Source organism: Odocoileus virginianus, chromosome 9 (genome assembly GCF_023699985.2).
Source record: "Odocoileus virginianus isolate 20LAN1187 ecotype Illinois chromosome 9, Ovbor_1.2, whole genome shotgun sequence".
In the NCBI taxonomy this organism is placed as follows: domain Eukaryota; kingdom Metazoa; phylum Chordata; class Mammalia; order Artiodactyla; family Cervidae; genus Odocoileus; species Odocoileus virginianus.
In genome coordinates this window covers 56,373,112-56,392,969 of record NC_069682.1, presented here as the reverse complement: position 1 = coordinate 56,392,969, position 19,858 = coordinate 56,373,112, and the positions used below count along the sequence as shown (strand labels likewise).

Here is a 19,858-nt window from a genome sequence, read left to right as displayed (position 1 = left end):
CCAGGCAAGGAAGCACCTGCCCCTCTAGGCCTCTCTGCTCCCTCTGTCTTAGGACTCCTGGTCTTCATTAAGGATGGCAGACTTGTTCCCGCAGAGGCCAGGCAGGTGACATGAATGAATGAGAGTCTGGGTGGACACTGGCTTCATGACCCACTTCAAGGGGAGCAGTTGCTCACCTCCTGCCAGTTGTGACCCTGTGGGAGCGCAGCCCGCTGTGGCCGGGGGCTAGATATTTCAAGAGAAGATGGAAATCTGAATATTTCTGTGAACATCTAAATTTCAAAATGAAAGCTAATTCAAATATTTTTTTAAATCCTTAGGGACCAAATGAAACACGTGTGTAGGTACACCTGGTTCCAAGGGCATCAGTTTGACCCTGACCTTAATGAAGATTAAGAATCAGGGTTGACCATGGCTGACTTATGTTGATATTTGTTAGAAACCAACACAATACTGTAAAAGCAAATACCTTTCAATTAAAAATAAATAAATTTTAAAAAAGAATCAGGGTTGAGCCACAATGTCTGGGCCCAAAGCCTGATACCACCCCTGAACACCTGTGTGCCCCTAAGCACATTAACTTCACCCTGACTCTTTTTTTCCGTTTATGTGACATGGGGGTGATAATGACACCTGCTTCAGAGTAAAGTTTGAGGTGAGAGGCATTTAACATGGTGCTCCATAAACTGTATTATTCCACTGTCCAGAGGAGGGATATTAGGGTGAAGGTGCAGAAGCAACTTGTAAAGGGCCTTCAAACAGCCTGGGTCAGAGATAGGGCCTTAAATTTTGATTTCTGTCTCCTGGTGAAGTGCTATTTTAGGGTGCTGCCTCTCCCTCCCAGCTTGAATCTGCAGATGGTGTTAGACTGGTAGCTCGGGGTCTGGAGCTGTGTGGGGCTGGTCCTCACACCTAGCATGTAACTGGCCACTAGTGTAGACATGCTGAATGATTGAAGAAGAGTAGCAGAAGCCGCGATGATTCCAGTCCTTGAGATTCTTGCCAGTGTGTTTTGGGAACTGAGACCAAGGCTTTTCAAAATTTTTGTCCCACTGACCCCTGTCCCCCTTATTCTTCCTCTACCAGATCCAGTGAATTCCTTAGGTTGGACAAAGTGTGTCTCCCCAGTAAGAACCAAGGCCATGCGTTCAGACCTCATTTAGAGAGGGTATTTTGGGACTGGAATACCCATAGATGTTTTAGAAGAGGACTAGAGCAGGTTTGGGAGGTCTGGGCATCTACAGAAAGGGGGTCTGGGAGTACAGGAATTACAGTGAATTCTTCCTCATAGCCTCTGTGATTGGAAGCAAGATGGCCACAAAGCAAAACAAAACCTTTAAGAAAGAAAAGGTGAGGAAGAGAACTGATTCACCCTGGGGCAGCCTGCATCTGGTATCTGAATGTATGCAATTATAAATCCCTGCCACTTAAGTTTCAACCTTCAGGTGGGACAGACACAGTATCTGACCTGCCCTGCACCCCTAGGTACTCACCCTAGGGCCCCTTCAGGGTGGCTTGGGCTTGTCCACGCTGGCAGCACAGTTTGACCTCCTGTACCCAATCCTGCCTCCACCCTCTTCTTTTCACAGGTCTTTATCCCTAATAAATATCTTGCACCTGAAACTCGGTCTCAGTGTCTGCTTCTGGAAAACCCAGTCTGCAACAGAGGGTGGATGGGACAGAACGAAGGGAATAGGGTCACTGGCCCAGCAACTGCAGCTGAGCTGGGCACCTTTGATGCCCACCCTATCAGGAGGAGTCTTGTTTCCACCAACACTGTCTCCCGACCCTGGGGCTGCACACGTTCCACTCTTTCCTGTCGGCCTCAATTAGAAACCCCAGCCTCAGCCTACAAGTCACTCCAGAGTCCTCTGTTGGTGGTGTTCTCTTTCGCAGTTCCCTCCCCTGGCCTAGGCTGGAGAGAGAGAGGCTAACGGTCTGGGTTTGCCCTTCACAATGCCCTGGGAGGGGGCAGGGCAGGGAGTGTATAAAACCCCAAGCCAGAGATGGTGCTAGAGTACTGCGGGCCTTGGGCCAGCTGCCTCCCCTTCGGAGGCCTTAGTCCCACCCCGACTCCTCCACTCCCCTGCTCACAGGGTGATGCGGGGGAGAGGGAACTAGGAATAGAAGAGAGATCATTTATTGTTGTTGTGGTTCTTTCCATTTCAGAAGGAAATGGATTCTGACCTGTGAAAGGTGCAGGCAGACATGCTTATGTGGACTCTGGGGACACCTAGTGGCTGAAAGGAGTAGGACGCATTGGTTGGGGGTTGGCAGGGTGTGTCCCACCCACTCCAATCCTCCATTCATGCTCTCTGACACATCTCTGGGTAAGGTTCCTGGCATAGGCTGTTTGAACCGTTTGGTTCCAGGGCTTTAAAAACGCTTATAGGCTGATGTATTGACCATCTGTTCCTATGTAACAAAATGCCACAAAGTTAATGGCTTAAAACAACATGCATCTATTATTTCATAATCTCCATGGGCCGGGAGTCCTTAGCTGGGTTCTCTGCTCAAGATCTCTCAAGGCTGCAGTCCAGCTGTTGGCTGAGCTGTGTTCTCTTCTGGAGCTCCGTGTCCTCTTCCAAAAATCACGTGGCAGTGGGCAGAACTCAGTTCCTTGTGGTTAAAAGACTCAGGCCCCTGTTTTCTTCCTGTAAGCTGGTGCCACTCTGGATTCCTAAAAGCTACTCACAGTTTCTTTCTTCACAAGCCCCCTCTCAGAGTGGTGGCTTGTTTTGTCAAGGCCAGCAGGAGAATCTCTGCAGCTTCAAGTCCCTTGGCTCAAGGAAGACTTTCTTTTAAAGGGCTCACCCAGGGAAATGACCCTTTTGATTCATTAAATTTCAATTAATTTAACCACATTTACTTTGATCACATTTATGAAATTCCTTCACCTTTGCCAATAATGTAACTTAAAATAATGCTGATTAGGACTGGTGCTGAAACTGAAGCTCCAATACTTTGGCCACCCGATGAGAAGAGCCGACTCATTGGAAAAGACCCTGATGCTGGGGAAGATTGAGAGCAGGAGGAGAAGGGAACAACAGAGGATGAGACGGTTGGATGGCATCACCAACTCAATGGACATGAGTTTAGCAAACACCCCAAGATGGTGTAGGATAAGGAAGCCTGGTGTTCTGCAGTCCATGGGGTCACAAAGAGTCAGACTGAACGCCTGAACAGCAATCACAATAATGATATCTATCATGCCCCTTGGTCTCACTCACGCTGGGAGGAGGACTTTGTGTTAGGCACACACAGAGGGGAGAGGAGAATCTTGGGAGCCGCCTTAGAATTCTGTTTATCAGAACTGTAGAGTCTCAAGCCTTTATCTCCATCCCAACACTGTTAGAGTCAGTATGTCTACCTGCCTTTTTGTCATCTCCCCTGGGATATCTAATTGGCATCTGAAACTTGGCATGTGTAAAAATGAAGTCTAGTTTCCACAATCTAGCCAAGCCCGCTGCTCCACCCACATCTTCACAACATCTTATATTACTAATAGGCCAACAACCTACAGTCCATGGGGAAGTACAGAGTCAGACATGACTGAGCGACGAAGCACCGCAACCTCTGGGTCATCCTTGACTCTTCTTTTCTTCACAGCTTCATTAACCTTATAGACTGTTGGCTTTATCTTCACAATGTGTCCTATATTCTATTACCTCTCACCGTTTCCGTGGCCACTCTCCTTGTCCTAGCCCCCACCATTTCTTGCCTGGTATTCTGTACCAGCCATTTCACTGAACTTGCTTTGCCCTAATCAGTCTTGTTATCCATAGAGCCATCAGAGAAATCTGTTTCAACTATAGATCGGACTATGTACCATCTCTGCTCAAAACTCTCCAGTGGATCCCATCTCATTCAGACTAAAAGACAAAGGAAAACAAAAAAAGCCAAAGAAAATCCTCATCGTGGCCTGTGAAACTTTGTGGGATCTGGCCTGTGGCCAACGCTGGGACTCATCTCCTGCTACTTTTCCCTTCTCTCACCACACTCCACACTGGCTTCCCTGCCGTTCCTCAAAACTGCCAAGCACCCACCCACCAGAGGCCCTTTGCACATGCTGTTCACGCTGCTTGAAATGCTCTTCTCCCAGATACCCACGTGGCTTACTCTCACTTCCTTTGGTCTCAGCTCCAATGTCACTAACTCAGAGTGGTCTTCCCTGACAGTTCATATAAAGTATTACCCTCCCCCAGATGCTAGCTCCTTACTTTGCTTCATTTTTCATAATAGCATTTGTCACTATCTGGCATTTATCACACACAGTTTTTATTTTGTATGTATCTCTCCAACTAGTGTGTAAACTTCATAAGCAAAGAATGGCCTCTGCATTGGGCTCCATGCCTTAGATCATTGAATCATTCATTTGTTTACCCAAGCAACAAACATTTATTAACATCCTGCTTTGCCACACTCTGCTAGCAGCTGGGTGTACAAAGGTGAAAAAAACAGACATGATTCATTCTCACTGAACCCTCAGGTCAGAGGAGCAGAAAGGCAATAAACACAGGGATGGAAATGCATTGATGGAGGTGGACAGTGGGGTTTGGGGGGACACAGGGGGGCCTTAATCCAGTCAAGGAGCAGGAGGTGGTTAGGTCACCTCCTTGAGGAGATTATGTGTAAGCTGTGACTGAGGCCTCTGTGGGCTGTTGTGGTTTTAGGACATGGCTACAAGTTCTTTGACATCCCTCCCATGAATTTCCTTCCCCTTTAATCTGGACTGGTCTTTGTGATCTGCTTGTTACTGCTAGGATGCAGGAATGACGCTGTGGGTTTCCAAGCCTAGGTCACACTGAACTACTGTAAGAAGTCCAACAACCCTGAGATTGTCATGTGATGAAGAAGCCCCCAAACACATGGAGGGACCACGTGGAGTTGTGCCAGGTGATACAGACACTGTCAAGGCCCCAGACACATGAATGAAGAAGACTTCAGATGATTCCAGCCCCTAGTCATTCAAGTCTTCCCAGACGAGGTTCATAGAGCAGAGAAAAACCACCCGCTCTTATTGTTGTTGCTAAGTTGTGCCCAACTCTTTTGTGATTCCATGGACTTTAGCTCGCCAGGCTCCTCTGCCCACTGTATTCTCCCAGGCAAGAATACTAGAGTGGTTGGCCATTTCCTTCTCCAGGGGAATCTTCTCAGTCCAGGGATCAAACCCGTGTCTCCTGCTTGGCAGGTGGATTCTTTACCCATTGTGTCACCTGGGAAGCCCCCACCCTTTCTTGCGCTGTCTGAATTCCTGAACCACAGACCCCATGAGCAAAATGAAACATCAGCTATTAATATTTGCACAATTTAATTTTGGGGACAGTTTATTATGCACCAATTAGAGTCAGAAGAGTAGGATAAGGCAGATGCAGAGGAAGGAAAAAGCTTTCCAGACACCAGTAAGTTCAAGAGGGAAGACTTGGAAAGACAGGCTGATATGGGACTTCCCTGGTGGTTCAGTGGTGAAGAATCCACCTGCCAATGCAGGGGGACATGGGTTAGATCGCTGATCCAGAAGATCTCATGTGCTGAGGGGCAACTAAGCCCAGGCACCACAACTGCTGAGCCTGTGCGCAGCAACTCCTGAAGCCCAAGCACCCTAGCGCCCATGTTCTGCAACAAGGGAAGCCACTGCACTGAGAAGCCTGCACACCGCAACTAGAGAGCGATCTCCGCTCGCGGCAACTAGAGAAAGCTCTGGCACAACAACGAAGACCCAGCACAGCTAAAAATAAATTTTTTTTAAAAGAGAGAGGCTGACATGGAAGGAAGTTGGTTGTGGCTAGAGGGAATGGTGGGGAGAAAGGAGATTGACCGGCAAGAGCATCAAGGGCCCTGAAGGCATTTAGAGTTCATCCTGGGTCTCCAGATCGCATCCCAAGGATCTTCTGAACACACAAACCTGACCACTGTCAAAAACTTTGTGGTGGCTCCCTATCACCTACAGGATAAAGTCTAAATTTCTTGGCCTGGCCTTCAAGGCTGTTTGTGGTTGACGTCTTTACCGATTTATAGACTTATTTTTCAGCTACCAGCACTATCCAGTGACAATACCCTCCCATGCCATTTGTCTTTACTTTTCTTGAGAAATTGGAGGGATTTTGGGCTAATCACCTTGCTGTCTGAGGTCTTAGTTTACCCATATGTACAGTTAGGTGGTCAGACTAGACGTCTTTAGGAGAATATCCAGCCTGGCATTCCAGGAACCTATAAAACCTGCATGTCTAACTTCTTCCAGGTTGCCTAGCAATGGACACCAACCCTCTCCCCCATCCTCAGAGGTTTCTTAGCAACCCAGTTTCTCACCCTTGGTTGTTTTCGGGGTTTCCTGCTAACTAAATGAATCTCAAGTTCTGCTTTTTCTCCTCAATAAAAGCCTGAGACCAAGGAATCTCTTTGGAGACCTGGATACAAGCTCAGAATGAAAAGAAACCTTTTTGAGTCAGTGGAAGATTTGCTATGAGAGGTTACACAGCCCACGCATAATTTAACATTTCTCCTGCTGAGTGTCTCCTCTTGAATCCGGCCTCTGTGACAACAGACTAGAGTCGAAGCAACACTGGGCCACTTTCTAGACTCTAGTCTTAAGGAACTTGCAACTCTCACCTCTTCTTTCCTGGAATTCTCATTTTTGGGATCCAGTCACCAGGCTATGAGGAAGCTCAAGAAACTGTGGAGAGTCTGCATGGAGAAGAACTGAGGCCCCTGGCCCTCAGCCCCAGCTTAGCTCCCACTTGACAGCCTTTACCAACTACTTGCCGGCCATGTCAGCAAGCCGTCTTGGAACTGGCTCTTCCCAGCCCCCCCCCGTCAAGCCACCACAGCTGATGCTAAATGGAGCAGGCTCAAACCTTCCCACTGAGCCTGCCAGTCGCAGATTTGTGAGCAAAATAACCATCGTTGCTGTTTGAAGTTACTAAGTTTTGAGTTGGTTTGTTATATTAATAACAACCAGCCAAATGCTTTGGCCCAGAAGTGACACGCATCATTCTGTTCATAGCTCACTGGCCAGAACAAATCCCATGGCTTTGTCTAACCTCAAGGGTGAAGCGGTGTATGTCTCTATTACAGTGATGCAATAAAACCTCTTTGATAAGATTATATATGAGCAGAGCTCTGGATAAAGCCAGAAACTAGCTATGCAGATAGCTAGAGAAAAGAAAGAAAGAAAGACAGAGAAGCAAATGGGTGCAAAGTCTCTGAAGCCTTGAGGTAGGAGTTTGCCCAGGGTGCTGGGTTCATTCAAGGAAGAACAAGGAGGCCAGTGTGGCTGGAGCCCAGTGAGTGAGGGAATGGAAAAGATGAGATCAAAGACAGAGGTAAGGTTGGGGTTCAGTTCAATTCAGTGGCTCATCTGTGTCCGACTCTTTGCAACCCCATGAACTGCAGCATGCCAGGCCTCCCTGTCCATTACCAACTCCCTGAATTTACTCAAACTCATGTCTATCCTCTGTCGTCCCCTTCTCCTCCCACCTCCAATATTTCCCAGCATCAGGATCTTTTCCAATGGGTCAGTTCTTCGCATCAGGTGGCCAAAGTATTAGAGTTTCAGCTTCAGCATCAGTCCTTCCAATGAATATATTCAGGACTGATTTCCTTTAGGATGGACTGGTTGGATCTCCTTGCAGTCCAAGAGACTCTCAAGAGTCTTCTCCAACACCACAGTTCAAAAGATCAGTTCTTCAGCGCTCAGCTTTCTTTATAGTCCAGCTCTCACATCCATACATGACTACTGGAAAAACTATAGCCTTGACTAGACGGACCTTTGTTGGTAAAGTAATGTCTCTGCTTTTTAATATGCTGTCTAGGTTGGTCATAGCTTTTCTTCCAAGGAGCAAGCATCTTTTAATTTCATGGCTGCAGTCACCATCTGCAGTGATTTTGGAGCTCAAAAAAGGTTGGGGGGGGGGCACTTAGAGGCCACAGTAAGGACTGGTTTGCAGTATCTACCACTGCATAAGCAAACTATTACACAGCTTATACCTGAAAACAACACTGTTTTGTTATCTTTCAAGATTCTGTGGGTTTATAGAATTCAGTAGGATGGTTCTTCTGCTCATGTGATGTCTCCTGGGGGCTTAAGCAGGCTGGAACATCCAAGATGACTCACCCACATGATGCTAATACAGTAGTTGGTGCTCCTATAAGCTGGAAGTTTGGCTGGGGCTATCAAATGCAGCATTTACAGATGGCTTCTTCACGTGGCTTGGATTTCTTCTGCATGGGACTGGGATCCAAGAGGGAGAATTTCACAAGTGAGTATTCCACAAGGGGATTGAAAAGGAAGCTGTTCCCCTTGAAAGCCAGGTCCAGAGCATTACTTTCATCCCATTCTATTGGTTAAAGTGGATGCTGGGCCAGCTCAGAGGAGGAGGAACAAAGTGATGAAGAGTTTGTGGCCATCTTTAATCCACCAATCTTTTCCTCTTACCCTGAGTAAGATGAGATGCTCTGGAGGGTTTTGAGCAGGGCAATGAGAGAATCTGACTCCCAGTTTAAAGGCTCATCGTGGCTGCAATGCAGAGAAGAGGCCACTAGGGGCAGAGCAAAAGCATTGGGGGATGGGAATGGGTGATGGGAGTCTGAGATAGCAGTAGTTGTGCCCAAAAGCCCTAGCAGCAAGATTTATAGCACTGACACTTGGTTGTCCAATATGGTGGCCACTAACCACATGTGGCTGTTTCAAATTAAATTTAGAAGGAATTCCCTGGCTGTCCAGTGGTTAGGACTTTGTACTTCCACTGCTGGAGACCCTGGTTCCATTTGTGGTCAGGGAACCAAGATCCCACAAGTTTCACATAGTGGCCTAAAAATGAAAACAAATTATATTAAGTTTTAGAGTAACTAAAATTATATAAAATTTGGAATTTGCTTCCTTAGTTGCACTAGCCACATTTCAAGTACTTAATAGCCAAATATGTCCAGTTAGCTCTGGTATAGGCAGCACAGATATAGAACATTTCTGTCTTTGCAGAAAGCTTTACTGGATGGTGCTGACCTGGACCTTCTCATCTCTTACAAGTTTTCACATCTAAAATCTTTGACTACAGGGTCCCACATTTTGACCTTGGACTCCCTTCCTTCCCATACGTTTATTTTTGTACTGCACTGAGCTCTTCAGCCTGGAATCCTTGCATCTTCTCCAGGTCCATCTGCTCCCCTCCTGGGCTGCCTTCTTCAAGAAGCCAGGATCTGTCATGAGGTACATCACAGAATCTGCTCTCTCCCTTTCTCTCTGCACCCCCCATCACCCTCTCCTCTGCCCCACCCATTCGAGGGAACCCTAACACAGGAGCTGAGGTACCAGCAACCTTCTTCTCTCCCAGTTCTGACATTGCCAAAGAAAGTCACAGCCAAGCAGACTGCTGTCTCCACAGATCATGGCCATAAAACCATCAGAGCAAATTCAGATTCTGCCACATTGTGGCAGACCTTGGGCAAGTGACTTACCTTCCCACACCCAGGGTTTGCCATCTATAAAATGGGAATTATCATAGCTCCTGCCTCATAAGTTTATTGAGAAGTAAAATTTCCTGGCACATAGTAAATGCTTAATATGTGGTATCCATCACCATCATTATCATCACTGAGTGTCCAAATCCTTACTGCCTTTTAAAAAAATGGTAAAATATATACAACATGAAATGTATCATTAGCAACATTTGGTATATTTATAATGCTGTACAATCATCACCACTATCTAGTTCTGGGATATATCCATCACCCCAAAAGGAAACCCACCAAGCAGTCACTTCCCATTCCTCCCTTATCCCAGCCCCTAGGAACCACTAATCTGCTCTCTGTTTCTATGGATTTTCTGAGCCTGGGTATTTCATATAGATGGAATCATAAAATATGTGGCCTTTGTGTCTGCTTTACCACCCTTTGAAAGGGTGCTTCAAAGGGAAGGTACTAAAACCTTCCTCTCTCTGCAGTCAGATGCTCTACCCTGGTGCTATAAGCCCTCAATTTCTTAATTGATAACACCTCTTGTTTTCCTAAAGAACATTCAGTTTATCACGTTTCTTGTCACTCAACTTCCTTCCCTCCTCACCCGCAAACAATAAAAATAGTAGTAATGACCATAATATATTGAGTTCTTATTCTGTTCCAGGTGCTTTGTTAAACGTTATCTATACACATCTCATTTTCACTCTTATAACCCTTTTGAGAGGCAATTGTTAATATCATCTCGATTTTATCTCAGTTAGGGAAGCTAAGGCTCAGAGCATTGAAATCACTTAAGCAGAGAGTGGTAGAACTGGGGATTCAAGACTGGCTCTGTCTGACTCCAGAGTTCAACTCACAAACACCACGTCCCTATTCTCAGTGGCCTTCATTCTCTCCTTCCCTGGGTCTCAGAGGACACTGAATCCTGCCTATTTTGCTGGCTCAGTGCCAAACCACCTGCTTATACATGTGACCTCATCCCTTCCCATTGACTCCCCAATACCATCCATCCCCTCTCTCATATCATCGGAGCTGAACCTGACTCAAACCACTGTGGACAGGAATCATCTGGCTGCTTCTTTGTTCACGTGTCTGATGCTTGAACCGGGATGACTCACAGACCAGGCTTAGGTGGGATGGTGGTTACTGAGGCCTCTCCATATGATTCTGGCTTTCTCACAGCATGGTAGTCTCAAGGCAGCAGACTTCTTGCATGGTACCTCAGGTCTCCAAAAGCTAGAGTTCCAGGGGAAGTACCTGTCCTTTCATGTCCTGGCCACGGAATTCAGAGCATCACTTCCACCATATTCTATTGGTTGAAGCAGTTGCCGACTCACCCGAGATACAAACAGAGGGTACCTATATCCCACCTCATTGTAGGAGAAGCACTTAGGAATATGCAGCCAGGTTTTAAAACTGCTGCAGGTTATTTCCAATCTTTTTTTTTTTTAAGTTTATTTAGTTAGTTATTTTTGGTTGTGCTGGGTCTTCGTTGCTGTGCCAGGGCTTTCTCTAGTTGTGGTGAGTGGAGGCTACTCTTGGTTACGGTGCACAAACTTCTCATTGCAGTGGCTTCTTTTGTGGCAGAGAACAGGCTCCAGGCACCTGGGCTTCAGTAGTTGCAGCATGTGGGTCCAGTAGTTGCCACTTCCAGGCTCTAGAGCTCGGGCTCAGCAGTTCTGGGGCACAGGCTTAGTTGCTCCATGGCACGTGGCATCTTTCTGGACCAAGGAGTGAACTCATGTCCCCTGCACTGGCAGGTGGCTTCCTATCCACTGTACCACCAGGGAAGTCCTGTTTCCGATCTTTTGCTACTCCAGCACTTCCTTTTACCCCCTAACACCCCTGAATCCATTCATTTCTGTGCAAGGAGACATCATCTCTAATATGGAGCCTCCTTTGTTTCCATGCTTGAGCTTCCTATCCTGTTCTTCCAAGGGATCAGCAGCCAGACAAATCTTTTCAGAGTGCAGATCAGAGCACATCCCTCCCCTCTTTGCAACCTTTCCATGGCTCCCTACTACTCTTGGGTTGAAAGCCAAATTCCTTACCTTGGCTTGTGAGGCCTTGGAGGATCTCAGGTCTGCCTGCCTCTCCAGCTTCATCTCCTGTCACAGGGGAGGCCTTCAGTCTTGACTTCCAGGAATTCCTCTTCCTCTCTCTCTCACACACACACATGCAATTAAAAGTGTGTAAGTAGTGAATACAAAGCACTTAGAGAAGCCCTTTGCATGCCTGGAGCATCATATATTTGCTACTATTAGTCTGTGTTCAATACGTGTTTACTGAGCTCCCAGTTCAATGCCAAGTGCCATGTGAGGCTCAGGGATACAATAGTGAGTGAAGAGGAAGTGTCTTCACTTTGCAGAGTTCATGCATCCCTGTGTCCCCCACTTCCAATCCAAGGAAAGACAGACTGGACACTCAGGGCATGAAAGCACATGTGTGCAATGGTGCCTGAAGAAGCTTGGAGAGGCATGATGACTTTGCCAAGACCATACAGTAAATGTGGGACAAAGCCAAGGCTGTGGGTGGACACATGACAAGGAATGAGGCTGCCTGGCAAAGGCTGGCTCTCCAGGGAGATGGGCCGGAAGACACACACTGCCCAGGATGGAGCTAGGGGTAAGCTGGGAGAGAGAGCAAGGGAGGATCCTTCCAGAAGAGAAAGCACTTGTCTCCCCCAACACCTCCTCCCCATACCAGCTCCCTTCTCAAGCTAAGTGGCGCCTATCCTCAGCAAGGGGTAGGGGCTCACAGAGGGAGAGAATGGACAGAAGATGGGGGACTCAGGGAGAGGGTGAGGACTTCAGTCAGACAAGGGGCTTCTGATGCAAGCAGGAGGGAACTTCTTAGTAGGAACCCAGGGGGAGAGAGGTGGGGCTCAACCATGGGTGGGGGCTGGGAGAGCAGGGAGTCTGTGAAGAGGATGGGGCTGTGGCCATGAGATGAGCGAGTGAGGGGTCCCTGAGAGAGATGGAGGGCCAGAGGGAACCGAGGATGCAGTGAGGAAATGTTGGTGTTCAGTTGCTCAGTGGTGTCCGACTCTTTGCGACCCATGGACTGCAGCATGCCAGGCTTCCCTGTCCTTCACCATCTCCGGGAGTTTGCTCAAACTCATGTCTATTGAGCCGGGGATGCCATGCAACCACCTCATCCTCTCTTGTCCCCTTCCCTTCCTGCCTTCAATCTTTCCAGCAGCAGGGTCTTTTCTAATGAGTCAGCTCTTCACATCAGGTGGCCAAAGTATTGGAGCTCCAGCTTCAGCATTAGTCCTTCCAATGAATATTCAGAGTTGATTTCCTTTACTCCAAGTGAGGAAATGAAGGTTCACAGAGTCAAGGGTCTTTAGTCAGAGGGCTGAGAGACTGATGGAGCAGTCAGGGGAGGAGTTTGAGGGGCTGCATGAGAAAGTCGGGTCCAGGGAGGTGGTGGGGTCCCCGCGAGGGGTCTGGGGTCTCAGAGAGAGAAGGGACTTCTTGGAAGGGGAGAGGGGCTCACAGTCCTGCAGGGGTCCGAAATCTGCGGAGCCAGCCCTCGGGGCGGGCTGACGCCCCCTCCACCCCCGTGTCACCCCCGCCCCCCGACTGCGGCGCAGGCGCCAACACAACCCGCTTCTGCTCTGCTTGTGCTCGCGCTCGGCAGAGACCGCGGACCAAGAGGTGAGCTCAGCCCCTCTCCACTCGCGGCCCGACCCCCGCCCCGCCTCCTCCCAAGACCCGGAGAGCCCCCCCCCCCCCATCCCTGCCAACCCCCAGTTTGGCCGTGTCCCTCCTCGGGCAGAACGGCGGTGCCCCAGTCCTGGTGTGCCTCGGGCTTTGGGAGGTGGGGTCCCAGGGAAGGAGCAGGGGTCAGAGGTCTCACCAGCCCCCCACCCCCGCACCAGCCCCCACGCTCCGAGACCCTTCAGGGTCGATAGGCTGGGCGGAGGCCTCCAGGACAAGACCCCACCCACCTCTCTGCGGAAAACTCATCCCCATCCCTTTCTGCCTCGGTTTCCCTCTAGGAAAAAGGATGCGCTTAAGGAACCTGTGGTCGATTCTGAAACAGTGTGCGCTAGTGGGCGGGGGGAGTTGGCCTGCTCTCCTGGGCCTCGGACCCCCTTCCCCCCTCCCTAGCACCTTCTGGCCAGAGCGACACTGGATGCTGGAGTGAGAGGGTCTGGGGGTCTGGGAAGGAGAACTGAGACCCCATAAAGGCGAGAGACTCCATCCATCTTCTGGCCCTTGCGCCTGTCATCGCTCACCTCCTGGCCGCAGCCTCCATCCCCCAAACCCAGGAGCCCCCTCCTCTTCCCGGAGCTCCTCCCTCTTCCTGCCTAAGGACTGCTCCCCGACGGTTCCTATGGCAACCTAGGTCCAGGGTCCTCAGCATCCTCTCCCTCCCTTCCCCAGACCGCTTGTCAGCCTCCCGGCAACCCTAGAAGGAGAGGGAGGGGCCAGGTCGACGAGCGCGGGGGCAGCGTCAAGGTCACCTTCCTGCTCTGACGCCAGTGGGATCAGGTGATCGTGTGTGTTTGGAGGAAAGGGACAGTGAGATGCAAGGGAGGAGCTAACCCAGGCGTACGAACCCCGCGCCCCTCCCTGCCCCCCCAGGCTCCTCCATCAGTGGTCGTTATATTCTCACCCCCTCCCCCGGGCGGGCCCCGCTCTGGCCACCCCTTTGTAGAGTCCCGCCTCTGCCCGCCTCTCCCCGCCCCCGCCCCTGGGGGCGCCGGCTCACTCCACCGACTTCGGTCGGTCTTCTTTCTCAGTCTTTCGCCTTTGGTCTTGAGCTTTTCCCATTGTCTGTCAATTGCGGGAGAGAGGGCGGGGCGATGTCTTTGACGCTTTTTGTGTTCCCCGCGTGCGTTTTGGGTGAGAGCTGTGGAGAGCTGCGATTTACGGATGAGTTTTAAACCGCACCTCTGTGCCGGTGTGGACCCATAGGATTTCCTCCAATACGCGCTGTTTGTGTCTGTGCGTGGGTGTGTGTGGTGTGTCTCTTTGTGCTGTGGGTCTCTATATGACCTGCGTGTGGCTGTCCGTGTGTCCCTGAGGTGTTTGTGTGCTTGTGTTGGGGGGTGTGTGTGCATCTATCTGTGTATGTCTCTGGTGTGTGTGTGTGTGTGTATGTGTGTGTGTGTCTGTGGTATCTGTTTGTATGCTGGTGAGTCTCTCTACACAAGGATTTGAGGGCCACAATCTAGAAATGAGAGGGGGCTAGAAATTTGTCTTATCCTTCAGTGTAAGCACATTACTTCAGTTTGTTTGAAGCTGTTCAGAGAGCCTTTGAGCCATTATGGGATGGAGGGGAGCCCAGTCCCTCCCAGCATCCCCCAACCCCTTAGCTTTTAGTCCTAAGGATGCGTGGATACACAAGTACCCTCCATTCCCTAGGCCTCAGTGTCTCCACCTGTGAGACGCAAGGTCCTTAGAAAGGTGTGTATAGAAATCTGATCTTGAACCTCAGCCCTGTAGCCTGAGGGCCTCTGATTGTCTCCATCTGTGGAGTCAAGATGTCTTGGGACTTAGAGATTTTTGCCTTCTGAAGGGCAGCCCTGGGGAGGGATCTTTGAGGACCTTGCAGTTTGGGGAGCTCCATCCTGTGGGACAAGTGGCAGCCATGGCAGTTAACCCCCAAAGTACCTTGAAAGGTGGGAAATTAAGGGGAAGACATTTGGAGAGGAAATGGAGATGAGGAGCTCTCACTCTAGACATGGGGCTGGAGATGTTCAGGATAAAACAACGAAGACGTTGCAGTGATAATCACAGAAGCTATCATTTCTTGGCACTGGACAAATAACTATATGAAGCAGGTATGTGATCAACTCTGTTTTACAGATGAGGAAACTGAGACTCAGGGAGGTGAAAATACTTGTTGGACGTCACACAGCCAGGACGTGGTGGATCCTGGATTCCAAACCAGCCAGTCAGGCTCCAGAACCCACAGTCCCAGGTAGCCTGGGCTACCTCCAGAGTTAACAGGCACATTTATTGCCACCAACAGATTGCTGGGTTATGGGCTAAACGTGCAAGGCCTTGGTTCATTCTCACTATACTCAGGGAAAGACAGGCCAGAATTCCAGAAGGGCAGACTCTGCTAAGAGTGTGAGGTGCCTAAAATGTGTGGAGTGGTAAAAGGAGCATGAAAATTCAGGGGACCTTGGAGAGTCTCCATGGGCAGCCCTCACTGACCCACCCCACAGGGACCCAGGATGCCGAGCTGTGACCGGCCCTGCAGCTGCAGCCGAGGCCCTAATGTGGAAGATGGCAAATGGTATGGGGTCCGCTCCTATCTACACCTCTTCTACGAGGACTGTGCGGGTACCACCCTCAGCGATGACCCTGAGGGGCCCCCCGTACTGTGCCCTCATCAGTCTTGGCCCACACTGTGCTGGAAGGTAAGGTGGGAAGAGGAGCGACTAGTGATTTCCTGTGGTTTCAGGGAGGAGGTGGGACCAGTGGATGGAAAGGAAAGGGACTGTGTAGCAAGTTAGAGTCTTGCATGTTCAGGCAACAGGAAATCCAACTCAAATGAGTTTCAACAATAAAGGTGAAATATTACTTATTTTATAGAAGAGATCAGAGGTTGGGTGTCTTCAGGCAAAGTTCGATCCAGCAGTTCAGACCATCACACTGGAGACTCAAGGTTTCCCTCAGGCTCCCTGTGATACCCTTGCGGCCCCCATGTCTTCTCCAAATGGCTGCTTCCATGAGGACCCTCAGTCTCTTACTCCATACCATCTGAAGGAAATCAGAATTTCCTCCTGTATTTCCTTCAGAAAAGAAACAATGCTTTTCACTTGCAGAAGTACTGGGAAGTTTTGCATCAGCTCTCATTGGGTCACTTGCCAAGCCCTGAGCTAATGACTATGGCCAGAGCGATGGTATGTGCTGACTGGTAGAAAGAAGGGTTCACCTCATTCAGATCTTCCTGTAGCTTCCCAGTGATATGTTGAGGGACTGTTGCCAGGGGAGTGGAAGACATGGGAGAAACTAACAGTCGATGTCCTTAGCAGCCATGGAGAGGGGTCAGTTAGGGAGCACCATCTGGGTAAAGGTATGGAGGTGGCAGTGAGCCAGGTATTTACAATGCTCTTTGACAAATACTGTAGTAAGTTTGAGACAGAGGGTCCCTCCTCTCTGCTTTCCGAAGGCTTTACTCTAGTGGGAAGACGAGGTGCCAACCTGCACAGTGAATGCACAACCTCAGGCCCAGTGTACATAGGAGGCCAGGACAGAAAATGTCTTCAGGACCTGGGGTGATCAGGGAAGACTTCCAGGAGAAAGTATATATTTTAAGTTTTTGATCACCTCCTTATTGCTAAGCAGTGTGCTAGGTTTTGGGGGACACAGAATTTAAGACAATGTGGCCCCTGTCTTTGAGGAACTCCTAGTTATGGTTCATTTAGTCATTCTGCAAACATTCCCTTAGCTACTGCTCTGTACGAGTACCGTGCTAGGCACAGAAGACCCCTCGGGAGCCCAAATAGACTGTCTCTGATGTCGTGGCTTTCTCAGTCTGGTATAGCAGGCAGACACCATATACACAGTAACCAAAGTACATATCCAAGTGTGCATCAAGGTGAGTGCACTGAAGAACAAACGGGCACAGAGTTTGCTTGAGTACAGAGCAGGGCACTTGACCCTGTCCAAGGGTATACTAGAAGGCTACCCTGAAGGGGTGAGGTTTGAGATGCCTGCGATCTGAGGGGTGTGTAGAAGTTAACCCAACAGAGGGTTAGAGATGGGACAGAGGGATAAGATGGGACTCAAAGGACGAGGGAGGAGGAATCAAGGCTGGCAGAAGAAATCCACTGCTAGGTGGGGGCTTCAAGGGAAATTAGTCCAGAGTCCTCAAGATTCCAAATAGAACATGACAGTTTGTGCCTCTTGTCAGATCCTAGTAGGTGTGTCTATGACCCCGTCTCTTAAGGGGTTACCTTAAAGTCCAATTGGGATCCCTTGGCCTGGGGCCCCAGCTGACTCTGACTACCTCCCAATCTGTCTGCCTCTCTTCAGATCAGCTTATCCTCTGGTGCCCTGCTTCTGCTGCTGGGTATGGCTGCCCTGATCACTGGCTACGCAGTGCCCCCCAAGTTGGAGGGCATCGGAGAGGGCGAGTTCCTGGTGTTGGATCAGCGAGCGGCCGACTACAACCAGGCCCTGCTCACCTGCCGCCTGGCAGGCACAGTGCTCTGCGGGGCAGCTGGGACCCTGCTGGCCATCTGCCTGGTCTGGGCCATGACAGGTTGGCTGGGCCAGGACACCAAGGCGGAACCCTTGGATACTGAAGCCGACGGCCACGTGGAGGTCTTCGGGGATGAGCTGGAGCAGCAGTTGTCCCCCATCTTCCATGATGCCAGTGGCCAGTCTTGGTTCTCGCCACCCACCAGCCACTTTGGGCAGTCCTCTGTGCAGACCATCCAGCCCAAGCGGGACTTTTGAGCTGCCCATGCAGCCAGAGGAGGAGCCAGACCTGGGGTCTAGAGGCTTCCTCCTCCCCACCACAACCTAGCTTCCCACCATATCCCTAACTTATCCCTTTCAGTGGGCCCCTTTCCACTGAAGCCCTTAGAAGACCCAACCCCAAGTCAGAAAGTCTGGACCTCACATCTCTGTGTCCCTTCCCAGGGGTGGGGCCCTAACTCATCCAAGATGCCAGCCTTTCCTGAGTCCCCACAAAACTGCCCACCCATCCCTCCTCTACAAGACCATTCAGAAACAGAAAACATCTCCCTCACCCTGTCCACACTCTTTCCTCTATATGACCTTGGGCAAGTCCCTTAACCTTTCAGACCATCAGTTCCTGCCTCTATACTATGAGCGATGTGGACCAGATTCTAGAGTTCCATAACTTTCTTTTTCTCCCCAGGATATAAGTATTACCTGCCATAGACAAAGATGGGGGAGGGGTAGTAGGGTCCTTCTTACCCACTGACCCCTCCCTCTGTCGGCTGCACCAGGATGCCTTGGGATGAGTCAAAGATGCTCACTAGGACCAAGATGGTGTGAGATTATTGATCCCCTACAGTATGCTTTCTATGCATTTTGCTATCAGAGCCCCTGAGTCCACCCCATCCTGAACTAGTCCCAGTTTACAGATAAGGTGGTTGAGAGAGTCTGGCAGTCCACCTACCTGAGTTTGCAGGAACTTGGACCCACGTCTCTAGACTCCTGGGACAGATCTTGTTGTATGGCTGGAGCAGGATGCCACACCTTCCTGGCCGTCAGGGGACCCCCCCAGGGGTGGCACAAGTTTGGCCCAAAGAGGCTTGTTGTTCAATCACTCAGTCATGTCCAACTCTGCAACTCCAGGGACTGCAGCACGCCAGGCTTCCCTGTCCTTCACCATCTCCCAGAGCTTGCTCAAACTCATGTCCATTGAGTCAGTGATGCCATCCAGCCATCTCATCCTCTGTCGTCCCCTTCTCCTCCTGCCTTCAATTTTTCCCAACATCAGGGTCTAGTCTCCCAGAGAGACTGGCTGATGCCTAATGGTCCCAGGTGGCTCAGAAGATACTGTGGACATACATTTAAATAGTCTCTAAGAGCCAGAAGACAGGAGAACTGGAATGTCTTTGCCCCTCAGAGCCCACCCACCTAGAAACCATCAGCCACAGGTCCTGACCTCACACTGCAACAAATGTGCCTTCTGAAGGCACTGGTCCATCTCCACAGCCAGATACAGCATCTCTGTTCCCAACCACTAGGGGGAGCTCCAAGACAGCTGGAGAAAGAGGCCCAAGGCTCACGCCTCCACCATTCCCCTCAGTCTCACTGGAGTCGGGGTATGGGAGGGTAGGGGGATTTGGGGCAGGCCATCCTGGGAGGGTCCTCAGTCCTCCTCCAGCAGGCAGGCTCTACTGCCTCTCCCCATCTTTCACTCTCCTGCCCCTCCCTCTGCCTTTCAATAAACAGTTGACATGGGTACTGACTTTGCTTCTCTTCTCCCTGACCACCAGGGGCTGGCAAGGGAGAAAGGAGACTTTTATGACACCTACTGTGTGCTGGGCAATTAGGTCCATTCTCATTCGCTCCTCACAGTAATCTTTTGGGAAAGTGGATGATTATCATCACTTTACAGGTGAGATGGGAAATTTCTCAACCAACTTGACAAATTTCTGTCCCCATCTCTGAGAAGGATGGGAGGAAGGGGTTCTGAGAGCCAGAGCTGGAGCTAAAAGTGGGATCTTTTCCAGGAAAATAAATACAGTTAGCCTCTCCTGGCACTCACTGGGGGCCAGGCCCTGTTCTCAGGGCCTTACAGATAGGAGCTCACTGAACCTTCACGACAACCTATGAGGTGCGTCCTAAGTCGCTGCAGTTGTGTCCAGCTCTTTGTGACCCGATGGACTGTAGCCCACCAGGCTCCTCCGTCATGGGATTCTCCAGGCAAGAATACTGGAGTGGGTTGCCATGCC

At 50.0% G+C, this 19,858-nt stretch overlaps 1 protein-coding gene across 3 annotated transcripts; it reads left to right on the top strand.

The window, feature by feature from the left end:
- Window positions 1-13,019: 13,019 nt before the first annotated feature.
- On the top strand, window positions 13,020-19,364 carry NRSN2 (neurensin 2). 3 transcript variants are annotated; one of them, XM_020900848.2, is made up of 4 exons: window positions 13,062-13,115; window positions 15,276-15,390; window positions 15,641-15,835; window positions 17,457-19,364. In XM_020900848.2, exons 3-4 carry the CDS (start codon window positions 15,650-15,652, stop codon window positions 17,880-17,882), a joined length of 612 nt encoding a protein of 203 aa, XP_020756507.2. In that variant the 5' UTR covers window positions 13,062-13,115; window positions 15,276-15,390; window positions 15,641-15,649; the 3' UTR covers window positions 17,883-19,364. The 3 variants fall into 3 exon arrangements, with proteins under 3 accessions (XP_020756506.2, XP_020756507.2, XP_070328599.1); XM_020900847.2 differs by lacking the exon at window positions 15,276-15,390 and having other exon boundaries at window positions 13,020-13,115; XM_070472498.1 differs by lacking the exons at window positions 13,062-13,115; window positions 15,276-15,390 and adding an exon at window positions 14,087-15,250.
- Window positions 19,365-19,858: the final 494 nt, after the last annotated feature.

What these genes read in the sequence shown, in the direction of transcription:
- NRSN2 (XM_070472498.1), top strand. An exon ending in GGCCCACACTGTGCTGGAAG is followed by an intron (nt 15,836 to 17,456) that starts GTAAGGTGGGAA and finishes GCCTCTCTTCAG; the next exon opens with ATCAGCTTATCCTCTGGTGC.